Source organism: Salvelinus namaycush, chromosome 37, assembly GCF_016432855.1.
Source record: "Salvelinus namaycush isolate Seneca chromosome 37, SaNama_1.0, whole genome shotgun sequence".
In the NCBI taxonomy this organism is placed as follows: Eukaryota; Metazoa; Chordata; class Actinopteri; order Salmoniformes; family Salmonidae; genus Salvelinus; species Salvelinus namaycush.
Genome location: NC_052343.1, coordinates 18,011,678 through 18,024,185, shown reverse-complemented (window position 1 = coordinate 18,024,185; position 12,508 = coordinate 18,011,678). Strand labels below are relative to the sequence as shown.

At 44.2% G+C, this 12,508-nt stretch overlaps 1 protein-coding gene across 3 annotated transcripts in view; it reads left to right on the top strand.

Moving 5' to 3' along the window:
* The window catches only part of LOC120031557 (protein cordon-bleu-like), a 45,834-nt gene that overhangs the window by 26,432 nt on the left and 6,894 nt on the right, over positions 1-12,508 (top strand). For 2 of the 3 annotated variants that reach the window (XM_038977363.1, XM_038977362.1), the window contains 2 exons: positions 3,889-4,474; positions 9,734-9,889. In XM_038977363.1, the coding sequence (XP_038833291.1) occupies positions 3,889-4,474; positions 9,734-9,889 (742 nt within the window). The remainder of the gene's footprint in view (positions 1-3,888; positions 4,475-9,733; positions 9,890-12,508) is intronic. The other variant, XM_038977364.1, reaches the window with a different exon arrangement.

The following is a 12,508-nucleotide window of genomic DNA, read 5'->3' as shown; positions in this document are numbered from 1 at the left end:
ACTTGTCCTACCCATTCCCTCTTCAATTTCTTGTGTTCACTGGCTGTAAGATGTGTTTCTTGTAAAAACACAATGTCAGCCTTTAATTTCGTAAGGTATGTATAGACTCTCTTCCTTTTAATCGGGCTGTTAAGACCTTTTACGTTGAATGTGACATATTTTAGTGGATTAAGCATAGTTGGGTTTCAAATATGTAACTGAATGGAAATCTATCATATGTAGATGGTTAGGAAATGTTTCAACTTTGGTTTGAACACAGAAGTGACCTATGTGTCTCTTTAGGAAGGAAACAATAAACATAGAAAAAAGGGGAAAAAAATAAAGAATCCCACCCACCCCGATTGTCAGACTAAAACCACAATCCCAACAATCAAACATGAATACACTTGTAGAGATACGTTGCTGCTCGCTTTCCATCTTGCTCTTACTAGCTAAACCTTGGCGTAAACTAAAACCTGCGAGCTCTCTAAATTGAAAACAAACGTTGTGAATAGACATTTATGGCTGAATATTTACTGCCCACGGTAAGGGCTGCTTGAGTCTCTTTTCGAAAGATTAACATAAATGAGGGGGAAAGCAGTGGGCCTAAACCCACTTATTTGCTTTGCCCAGTAATATGGACTAAACCAAAATATACTCTACTGTAAATGTAATAGAACTCACCCCGGAAAGATACGGTTAGTTGAAAATGTACAAATCAATTATAGCGACCGGAGGATATCAGCGGTTCAGTCCGGATAAGAGAAAACAAACAAACTGCATCTTATCCCCCAAAGAGACCGTCCTGGCTCAGACGTTGCTCAGTTCTTTGAGAAAAGTGTACACTTCTCCCGGTGTGTTGAAGAGATGGCTTCGGCCTTTGTACTGAACTTTCATCCGCGCAGGGTGGATGAGGTAGCCGGTGATGTTCTTCTCCTTCAGTGCTTTGGCGGCAGGTCTGAACTGCTTGCGACGTCTTGCGAGATCCGCGCTCATATCCGGGAAAAGGCTGACCCTCTTGCCATCAATGGCTATGTCCCCTTTGGCTCTTGCGAGTTGCAGTACCTTCTCTCTGTCTTGGAAACGGAGGAACCTGATCAGGACGGCCCGTGGGGGCTCATCTGGCCGGGGTTTCGGCGCTGATGTTCTGTGGGCGCGTTCGATTTCCAGTGGCTTGGTGAAGTTGATTATGCCTAGGACATCCGGGATCCATTGAGTGAAGAAACGGACCGGGTCACGGCCCTCGCTGTCCTCTTTCAATCCCACCACACGGATATTACTACGTCTGCTCTGGTTCTCCATCTGATCTACCTTGTTTTTGAGGTAGGCATTGTCCTTTTGCAGTTGTATCAAGACCTGGTCATGTCGAGCGATGGTGTCTTCAACTGTGCTAATGCGCAACTCTGCCTCAGTCGTTCTCAAAAGGAGATCATTCATGGAGGATTTCAGGTCGTCAATGGAAGAATGGAGTTCAGCCGTTTTCTTATCGATTTTCATAGAAAGACCTTTGTTACCATCCTGAATTTCCCGGAGGAGAGTAGCCAGCATGTCGGCAGGCTCGCAAGAGGCCGAGAGCAACAGTCTGGAACTGTCGTTTGAGTTATGAGGGCTAATGCTAATCTTGCTAGCTGTAGCGTTATCGTTATCTTGGGAATCAACGACGTTTTGGTCGTCCTTCTTGCCTCTCGGTCGGAGGTACATGGCTCTTTGGGAAGGTAAGTACTTGACAATTTATCAGCCGATGTGAATATTGTTTCAACGTTGTTATTTAGGTAATAATAGAATAACTTTGAAGAGCTCGGTTTGTCAACGTCTGCTCAGCTCCGCGGCATCACGTGCTCCCCGGCCGTTTCTATTTCAGGCTGATACAGAGAGACTCATCCATACTTTTGTTACAAGCAGGCTTGACTACTGTAATGCTCTCCTGTCTGGTCTGGCCAAGAAAGTCACTGGTCAACTGCAAAACATACAGAATGCTGCAACATGGGTACTGCCCAAGACCAGACGGAGAGCAAACATTACACCGGTTATAAAGTCTCTGCACTGGCTGCCTCTGAGTTTTAGAATTAATTTTAATATTCTTCTATTGGTTTTTAAATCAATCCATGATTGTGCACCCCAATACATGTCAGACATGCTTTTGAGTTATCTACCCAGTAGGTCCCTCAGGTCCTCTGGCACTGGCCTTTTAACTATCCCAAAGCCTAGGACCAAAAGGCATGAAGCGGTAGCCTTTAGTGACTATGCCCCCAGCCTCTGGAATAGCCTGATAGAGAACATGAGGCGGGCTGAAACTGTGGACATATTTAAAAGAGATCTTAAAACACACCTTAAACACACCTTTTCCTTAGGATGCTTTTTTAGTGTTTCAGTTTTTATTGTTCTTTAGTTTCTGTAACAGTATAACTTTACGGCGTCCCCTCGCCCCGACACGGGCGCGAACCAGGGACCCTCTGCACACATCAACAACAGTCACCCACGAAGCGTCGTTACCCATCGCTCCACAAAGGCCGGGGCAACACTACTTCTAGGTTTCAGAGCAAGTGACGTAACTGATTGAAACGCTAGTAGCGCGTACCCGCTAACTGGCTAGCCATTTCACATCCGTTACACTCACCCCCCTTTCAACCTCCTCCTTTTCCGCAGCAACCAGTGATCCGGGTCAACAGCATCAATGTAACAGTATAAATTTAAACCGTCCCCTCGCCCCGACATGGGCGCGAACCAGGGACCTTCTGCACACATCAACAACGGTCACCCACGAAGCGTCGTTACCCATCGCTCCACAAAGCCGCGGCAACACTACTTCTAGGTTTCAGAGCAAGTGACGTAACTGATTGAAACGCTAGTAGCGCGTACCCGCTAACTGGCTAGCCATTTCACATCCGTTACACTCACCCCCCTTTCAACCTCCTCCTTTTCCGCAGCAACCAGTGATCCGGGTCAACAGCATCAATGTAACAGTATAAATTTAAACCGTCCCCTCGCCCCGACATGGGCGCGAACCAGGGACCTTCTGCACACATCAACAACGGTCACCCACGAAGCGTCGTTACCCATCGCTCCACAAAGCCGCGGCAACACTACTTCTAGGTTTCAGAGCAAGTGACGTAACTGATTGAAACGCTAGTAGCGCGTACCCGCTAACTGGCTAGCCATTTCACATCCGTTACATTTCTATCCACTTATGTTTGTTGTGTAGTAAATATTTGTTTTTATTTTCATTGTTTTTTATTAATGTATTTTCCTGTGAAGCGCCCTGCGTTGCATTCATGTCTGAAATGTGCTATATAAATATAGCTTGATTTGATTTGATTCCCATGGAAAGATTTGAAGTGGCTACCAAACACGTTTCAAAGTGTTTTTATCTCCATGCCTCCAGGATCAGAGGATATGTTGAGATTAAATGAGTCACGCATTGTTTTGTTGTATAAGGCAGCAATAATATGTAACTTTTTGGCGATCTGACCAAATTCACATAGAAATGTTAGTTATGTCATTCTCATTGAAAGTAAGTCTAACAAGCATTTGATCTGTTCTATGTGCTCTATTTCTATGCTTCCCATTCTTAAGTTTTGTTTTTGCGTTTTTTACTTTTGGTTTTGTACACCAGCTTCAAACTGCTGGAAATACAATATTTTTGGTTATGGAAAAGATATTTCACAACGGTTTAGATAGTACAATGATTTTCTACACAATGATTGCCTGTTTTGTAACATAAATTGAAATTAGGTGAACTATTAGAATTTTAGCAGCCAGGAAATGGCGGCGTGATTTTGCGTAGTGCACCTTTTAATAATGATAATGAGCAGTGATGATGTCCAAGAATAATTTATTTATAGGGTATATTGTCACGGCTAGGGGGAGTTGTTCAGCCCAAGACTCATTCTCTCTCTCGCTCTCTTTCAGGTGGCTCCTGACTCAGAGAGTACACTGAGGAAGAGGAAGGCCCCGGCACCCCCTGCTACCTCTGTCACCCCAGCTCCTAGCACCCCAGCACCTCTCACCTCTGTCCAGATGGCCCCCTCTCCCTCCCCAGCCCCCAGCTCGCCTACCCCCAGCCTGGCTGCGGAGGAGGACTCTGGCTCTGAGCTGAGCAATGTGTCTGTCTACAGCAGCAGCAGTAGCAGTAGTGGGGTCGCCGCCGGCACCTCTGTCGCTGACACCTCAATGGCCGACTCTGATTCCGCCTCTAGCAGAGCTGATGTGTCCAAGCCCGGCCCTGATTCCACCCCCAGCAGCATTGCTGCCATGGCTGACTCCTCCCGAGACTCCTCCCCCAGCAAGGTTGACACCGGCCCCAGGAGCAAGACTATGGTCAATGTCGCCCCTACCAGCAAGGTTGAAAAGGTTGACTCCGCCCCCAGCAGCAGTACTGACAAGGTCAAGCCCACCCCCGACTCGTCCCGCAGCACCACACCGGAGGAGACCAGAGGAGAGTCTGCTCTTGGCCTGAAACTAGACGAGAAAGAGAACAACAGACACAGTGCCATGGGTCAGTATCATCACTACACATATAGTCAATGTAAAGATGCCGATTGAGTTCTCTCCCGTCAACCCGCAGGCTGCACTAACTCACAAAATGTTTGTCATAGCAGTCATATAACAGTGTAACAACCCTTGCCTAGGTAGGCTCCTTAATCAAAATCAAATGTATTTATATAGCCCTTCTTACATCAGCTGATATCTCAAAGTGCTGTACAGAAACCCAGCCTAAAACCCCAAACAGCAAGCAATGCAGGTGTAGAAGCACGGTGGCTAGGAAAAACTCCCTAGAAAGGCCAAAACCTAGGAAGAGACCTAGAGAGGAATCAGGCTATGAGGGGTGGCCAGTCCTCTTCTGGCTGTGCCGGGTGGAGATTATAACAGAACATGGCCAAGATGTTCAAATGTTCATAAATGACCAGCATGGTCAAATAATAATAATCACAGTAGTTGTCAAGGGTGCAACAAGTCAGCACCTCAGGAGTAAATGTCAGTTGGCTTTTCATAGCCGATCATTAAGAGTATCTCTACCGCCAGGTGGTCTCTACGGCCAGGTGGACTGGGGACAGCAAGGAGTCATCATGCCAGCTAGTCCTAAGGCATGGTCCTAGGGCTCAGGTCCTCCGAGAGAGAGAGAGAAAGAAAGAGAGAGAGAGAGAAAGAGAGAATTAGAGAGAGCATACTTAAATTCACACAGGACACCGGATAAGACAGGAGAAGTACTCCAGATATAATAAACTGACCCCAGCCCCCCGACACATAAACTACTGCAGCATAAATACTGGAGGCTGAGACAGGAGGGGTCAGGAGACACTCTGGCCCCATCCGATGATACACCCGGACAGGGCCAAACTGGCAGGATATAACCCCACCCACTTAATGATCTCACCCAAATGGTTTAACCCAATTGGAGAACACCCTCAAGGATTGTTGCACTGCTACCACTTTTCACTATAAGTCGCTGGTGGTAGACATGATACCTGTACAGTCATTTAGCCAGTAGGGACCCAAGGCAGCATAAACTAAATAACCCCTATGTCACAGGACAGGAGTTGGCCGGGATTGCAGTGCTGCAGATTTGATTGAATGCCTTACGTTTTGTACAATCTTTCCTCAGTAAACCAGGTGAAATAGCATTGCTATTAGCCTCGCTATTCCTATTGATGCACTGTAGTGTAGAATATGACATTTCTCCAACCTAAAATAATCACTGTGCTACCTAATCTAACAAGGGAGCAACATGCACAAGACTAGAGTTATATCGATTGCTTTACCCTCCATGCCTTTTCTTGAAACTGGTTGAAGTGGACTAGATTTATTTAGCTTGGAGAGGATGAGAGAGGTTGAGGGATGAAGTGTTTAGTGCAGTGGACGCACTTAAAACAGACAGCTCTGGGGAGTTGATTTATAGACCTGGGTGTGCCTCCCTCCCCTCCGCTACTCCCAAGACACTGTGCAGAACAAATAGACTTCTGCTGGGAAGACCCTGTCAGACCGACAGCACTATCTATTAGACTTGTGCTGGGAAGACCCTGTCAGAACCACAGACCTATCTATTAGACTTCTGCTGGGAAGACCCTGTCAGACCTACAGACCTATCTAATAGACTTCTGCTGGGAAGACCCTGTCAGAACCACAGACCTATCTAATAGACTTGTGCTGGGAAGACCCTGTCAGACCTACAGACCTATCTATTAGACTTCTGCTGGGAAGACCCTGTCAGAACCACAGACCTATCTAATAGACTTGTGCTGGGAAGACCCTGTCAGAACCACAGACCTATCTTTTGCTCACAAGGCAGAACAACTAGACTTCCCCAAAACATAACAAAACAAATCATTATGTTCTGATCTGGAGTTGTATATTTATGGTTGCATATCATCGGTTGTACAGTCTGTAAAATAAATAGATGACACGCATCAATTAGGGATGATGTACTACAGGGATTTTAGATGTTTCCCATTATTTAACCCCTGTGGGCTAAAGATAATCATTGTTTATGTTCTATAATGTATGTGAGCGCAGTTGTTTCCTGCCTCTCCAACTGTGTGGAGAGAAAGAACTTCTATTGGCTCTGTTAGCAGGAATAGTGCAACCCAGATATCTCTCTACTCTCTCACATGGCACACTGCTCCTCTGTGCTCTTTTCCTCTTTTCGTCTGTCTCTCTCTCTCTGCTCTGCTTCTTCTCTCTCACATCATAGTGAAAAAACAGGCCCTCGACCCAATTTTAAATGTTTGGCTCAGGCACAGAGGCTCTATTTCTAATAGGTGGTTTTTCGGTCGTTGATTCTCATCTTAAAATACATTTTCTGTCTGGAAAAAAAACTGCGATTTCAACCCACTCAATTGGGGCTGTTTCAATCGATCCACCCACCCATTGTGCTGTGTGTGTGTGCGCGCGCACATGTCCCCTCAGTGTTTTTAAAGGGCCTGTAGGTCATCTGTTAGCCTCTGAAGGGTGTGTTTCTTACCCTACTTCTTACTTTATCTTCAGTGTGCTGACAATAGGGAATCTCTCATCTTAATCTGCTGTGTGCGGTTAAGTCCCGTAGCTAGGTACATATTTTTGTGGCGCTAGCTGTCACACCTGGAACACAGTCAATCATCTAAAGGGGCTGAGGCACAGAGTCAGTCACTCCCACGGCTAGCTCTACTCAATGCAGTCCATCAGCTGCTGAGTAAGGGATGTGTGAGGAATACTTTGACATATTGCTCACATCGCTCAGCACTGGCTGCCATTACATCAGCCTGTTACTGGTTTTATCCCAAATGGCACCCTATTCCCTTATAGTGCACTATTTATGACAAGAGCCCTATGGGCCCAGGTCAAAAGTAGTGCACTATATAGGTAATGGGGTGCTATTTAGGACCAACATACAGTTACACCCCCGTGGCATGCCGTTCAGCTCCAGTCCACCCATTGCCATCAGTCTTTCTGTCAGATTTCTCTGAATGTTTCTCTGAGTTTACTGCCGCTGTGTGCTCATGATCACTGATATGAGTCAAAGCAGACTCCCTTTTAATATGGAAATCCAAGATGACAATATTCAGAAAATCTATAGTCAACTGTTGACTAATTTTGATTATACACTGTTACAAAAAACACCAGATATGGAGATTCTTGTTTTGTTAAGTGGCCTACTGTTCTGAAACCCCCTGGATGTTTCGATTGATGCAACAGTCAGTGTTTGAGCTGGCTACACTGTTTTTCACAGAGACATTTTGCACAAACACAGTCCTTACAAAGTTATGTCCAGAATGTGACCAGTTTATTGTTGGATGCAATGTTCAGACATTCACAGAAGTAGCGACAGCATAACACAATCATGCAAACCGGAAAATATAGGCTACATTAGTCCTAGTGCTAACAGAGGAAAGGTTTGACGAAACACAAGCAGTCATATTTAGCTAACAGAAACCACAATGTGAATTGGAACCCCCTAGAAATAACTATTTACAATTCATCACATCAAGGGTGAGCTCACCATTGATCTAAATAATTGAGTAAAACACTTTCTGAAAATCTAATGTAATCCGACGGTGGGTAGTGTGTGCACGCCACCCTGTTTTGTTTTTTCGCGTCAACCAAAGATAATAAGAGGAGGCAAGATAAGTTTGGTCTGTTTGCAGTATGCATGTTGAAGGGGTTGTGTTGTTATGATCATTCACCTCCCTTCATTCACTTCCAGAAGGTTATTCGAAAGATTTGTGAACCATTCCTTCTCCTCATTATAACATATTTTGTCTGACAGATGTTTACGTGACACACAGAATGCATTGTATAATGTCAACAAACATGGCATCACACATAGCTGGCAAATAGCTTAGCATTAGCTCATCATAATCAGTACAACCTCCTATTTTACATACATCAAAGGTGTCCATTACAATCTATGCAATAATCGGAATGCATTACTTGTCACGAATACTTGAAAACGTGAATAAAACTGTAAATATATTATGCTCAATACATACATATACTGTATGCTGCATTAGAAAAGACAACACGATATACAGAAAATAAGGCACTTACTTTGATAGGAACGCACATATGTCCAAAGTTATTATTTGTAAGGAAAACAACAATGAATGCAATGCGAGCGCCAGCCAGAAAATGTGCCAGGGGGAAAAAGTTTGTGTAACACTGCGCAAATATCTGCATATTTGATCTGTGGAAACACTGGGGAGGTGAGAGGTTTGTCCGGCTCAGTAAAGCCTCAAACATAAATTGTCTGCTACAGTGAAATGTGTTACTTTTATGTGAATTAATGAGGAGGCGGAACACACCTCAACTCAAACTGTTGTTAGAAAATAAAACTTGTTAGAAAGTAATTTGAAATTGACAAGTTGAAACAGCCTATAGATAATTAGCAGGCATCGTGGATTAACTGTCCTGTTGCGCATCAATCACATTTTGGAACAGTGCATTCTGACATCAGGTGCATAAAACAACTCACGCTGGGGCGACCGTTAGAGATATTTGGAACTCACAGGTGAAAAGGTTAAAACTGCAACATTTTCTCTCAGCCTCATGGCAAAATGTGAACAACAGCATGAGATTAGCTATCAAGCAGCAACATTTTTCTCTGACCCATGACAAAAAGTGTGGAATTGCAGGAAATTTGCTTTAAAATTGCAACATATTCTCAGAGCCTCATGACAAAATGTGTAGAATAGCTTTACCAAACTTAAAATTATTTTGACACAAAATGTGTTGAAATGCAGGAAGTTAGCTGTTTTCCTAAAAAAACAAATCTGTTTTTCTAAAACGGGCCCCAACTGGGGTAGTCCGGCCCTGGCCTGGAGTGTTTTGTGAAGCTCCATTTCTATCTCCCCTAGCTGGAGTCTGGAGTGTAGAGTCTGATGTTATCTCTGCTCTGCTCTGTTTAAGGGGCTCTGATTAGAGACTCTGATCAGCAAGCAACACAATTGCCACTGAGAAGCTTCCCTTCAAGCGAGTAGCTTTACTGTACTTTCCAAAATACATTAAGCAGTTATAAGCAGCTTTCAGTAATTTGTTAATGTAGCCATTCATTGATTGCCTTGTGTATTTTGCTTATTGTTTAATGTAAGAAAATCAATAAAAGTTATTTCATTCTGCACAGTATGATGAACAAAGGCAATATTATTTTTAACAGTTGTATTTCCTGTTTTTTATTTATTTCAATGATCATACAGAACTCGTGTTTTTCAATGAAACTCTCTCAACCCTATTGATTTCCCCCATTCTAACACCCAGTGCTTGCTGCATCCTTCATTTTCTTTAGGTGCTGAGCGTCCAGTGCCACTCAAACCTCTGCGAACCCCAGTACGGGAGCTCCCCCAGTTAGTCATCCCCTCACCCCCGCCGTACACTCCCCCTCCCTCAGACCCAGACTTCCCCGATGCCTCACCAGAGAGCCACAGGGAGGAGGCCCCTCAGTGTAGGTCTCTCATCCCAGCTGACACCTCTACTATTGGGCTACCTTTCCCTCTGGTAGCCAGCCACTCTCCTTCCAACCTTCATGTCTTCCTCTAACTCCTCTCCTTTGTCAGTGCTGCTTCCCTCCCTGAACTTCATGGTTGAATGTTGAATGTCCCGGGTGGCTCAGTTGGTAGACCATGGTGCTTGCAATGCCATGGTTGTGGGTTTGAGTCCCAGAGGGGACCAGTACAATGTAAAATAAAAAGTATGAAAATGTATGCATAACTACTGTAAGTTGCTCTGGATCAGAGCTTCTGCTAAATGACTAAAATGTTGAAATCAATCTCTGTGTGTATCACAGTTTTCCCTCTTAATGTATAGTCCGGCTCATGTGGACATTCTATCCAGGCTTGCCACGTGGTTCATCTCCTTTGCAGTCAGTTAAACAGTTATGAGGCCGCCTTTATAACAGACAGGCCAGCTGAGCCCAATGCTGAAAGTCAGTTGTGACAGTAAATTTCCTTGTAATCCCAAATGGTAACCTATTCTCTATATAATGCTCTTCTTTTGACCAGGGCCTATAGGGCTCTGTTCAAAAGTAGTGCACTATATAGGGAATAGTGTGCCATCTAAGATGCAATGTTAATCAACCTGTGAGGTTTTCATCCCATGTTTTTTTATCTCCTGTTGTCTGTAAAAGGTTGTGATTTTCTGTTTCTGTTGTCAGGCTGCGATAGCGGCAACTTCTTTCTCCAGGGCTCCAGAACACCTTTATCTACCCTGTCCTAGTTCTATCTCATGTCTTCTTTTCCCTCTCTCTGCCTCTCCCCTCCACAGTCTACTGCTGTGCCCCTGTCCGTTTCCCGTTCTCCAAGCCTCGGTGAACAGACAGACAGACTTCTCTGGCCTGCCGTCCTCTCACTGTCTTCCTCTCCTCCCTCGCTTCTTCTACACCTTCGTCTCTTCCTGCTGGACCTCTGCTCCTTCCATCCTTCTTATTCTGTTCTTAGAACTGCCCCTTGAACTTCCTTTCTTTCCCATCTCTACACTTTCAAATCCCTCTCTTGTGGAATGTGGCTTCCTTTTCCTTGTGTTTGTGGCTTGTTTTTATAAATGTCTGTATATACAGTATAAGCCGTTTTGTATTCCAGCTAGTTATACAGTGGTTGGTACGGTAGAGAACTAAGAGGAGAGTGATGTGTGAGGGCTGATGGGGACAGGGATGTGCGTGTTCAGTAGGCTGTTTAAGTGCAGATGAGATAGCCATACATGTATTGAGTGTGGAGTGATTGATGGAGACATTTTGAAATGAGGGTATAAGGAAAGTCATACGATATCTCCAAATCAATGATTTGATGGTGGTGGTATAGGTTTCTATATTATTGCTTAGTGTTTGTAATGGTTAGTATCTAGAAACCAGGCTGTTGTTTCTCTGCATGCTGATTGGTTGTCTCCATTAAGGAGTGACCAATAAATCAATGACCCTTTTTATGTGGAGGGTTCATCCTTTTTTTGAGATGAACTCCTGGGACATTGGTTAGTATTAGTGGGTTTGTGAGAAGCAGCTTCCCTGCGACAACATATCAGTGGTGAGAAGTTATGATAGCTATATAGAAGACACTCTTGTTTACATGTTTTTAGCTTTTAAGTTGGATGTGTGAGTGAAATAAATAACTCTTCTGTATTGGCCTATCCAGATATTCAGCCCTCCTTTAAGTGCCTTTGTTAATATCAGCATTCATATGGGTTTTTAATTGTGTTATATTGTATAAAAAAGCACTTTAAAAACATGTTTATCATCACAAGTGCAAAATTAGCATGACAGGTCATTGACATAAAGGATTTCCTTGAAATGGACAAGCATGAAAACATTAATATTTTATCATTTCATTTAACATTAAAGACTTTAAAGACCACTTGTTTATTGAGGCCATGAGGAAATTATTTGTGATTGGGATTTTGTTCTGTGTGTGCTGGTAATGGGGCTTAGTGTGTTTCAGTATGTTGTGGATAGAGAGATGATAGATGTCTATGACTGGATGTGGGTGAGAGTGTTACTGGCACAGAGAGTTACTGCCAGAGAGTCTTGACTTGGTTTGTGCATGGTTTGGGTTTATGTGATGGGAGCAAGCATGAGTTCATGTTTGTGTCAGATTTTGTTTTGGATAGGGATATACTGTGCATGTGCTTGAGGTTTTGTGCGAGAGTGTTTTTGGCTGTTTTGGGTAAAGTCAGTGTGTGTCTGGTGATTAGGGAGAGTGTGTGTGCTGGCTGTGGTCGCAGCTGGCATGACTAAGCCAGTGCTGGGAAAGGGTTGGGAGGGCCACTCTGTGAGTCACTGGATCTCCAGGAACAGGCTCTCTTCACCATTACAGCTCTGCCTGAAGTTGACAGGCCCAGCACACACACACACACACACACACACACACACACACACACACACACACACACACACACACACACACACACACACACACACACACACACAGAGACACAGACACACTGGAGCCAAGGTCACTCAGGGGTTAGGTGGCTTTAAATCATCTCTCTAACGACTTCTCAGTGATGTGCTCTGCATGCTGGCTGGATAATACTGTAAACCTAATAAATGGAACATGTACATTAATGCTCCTGCTTT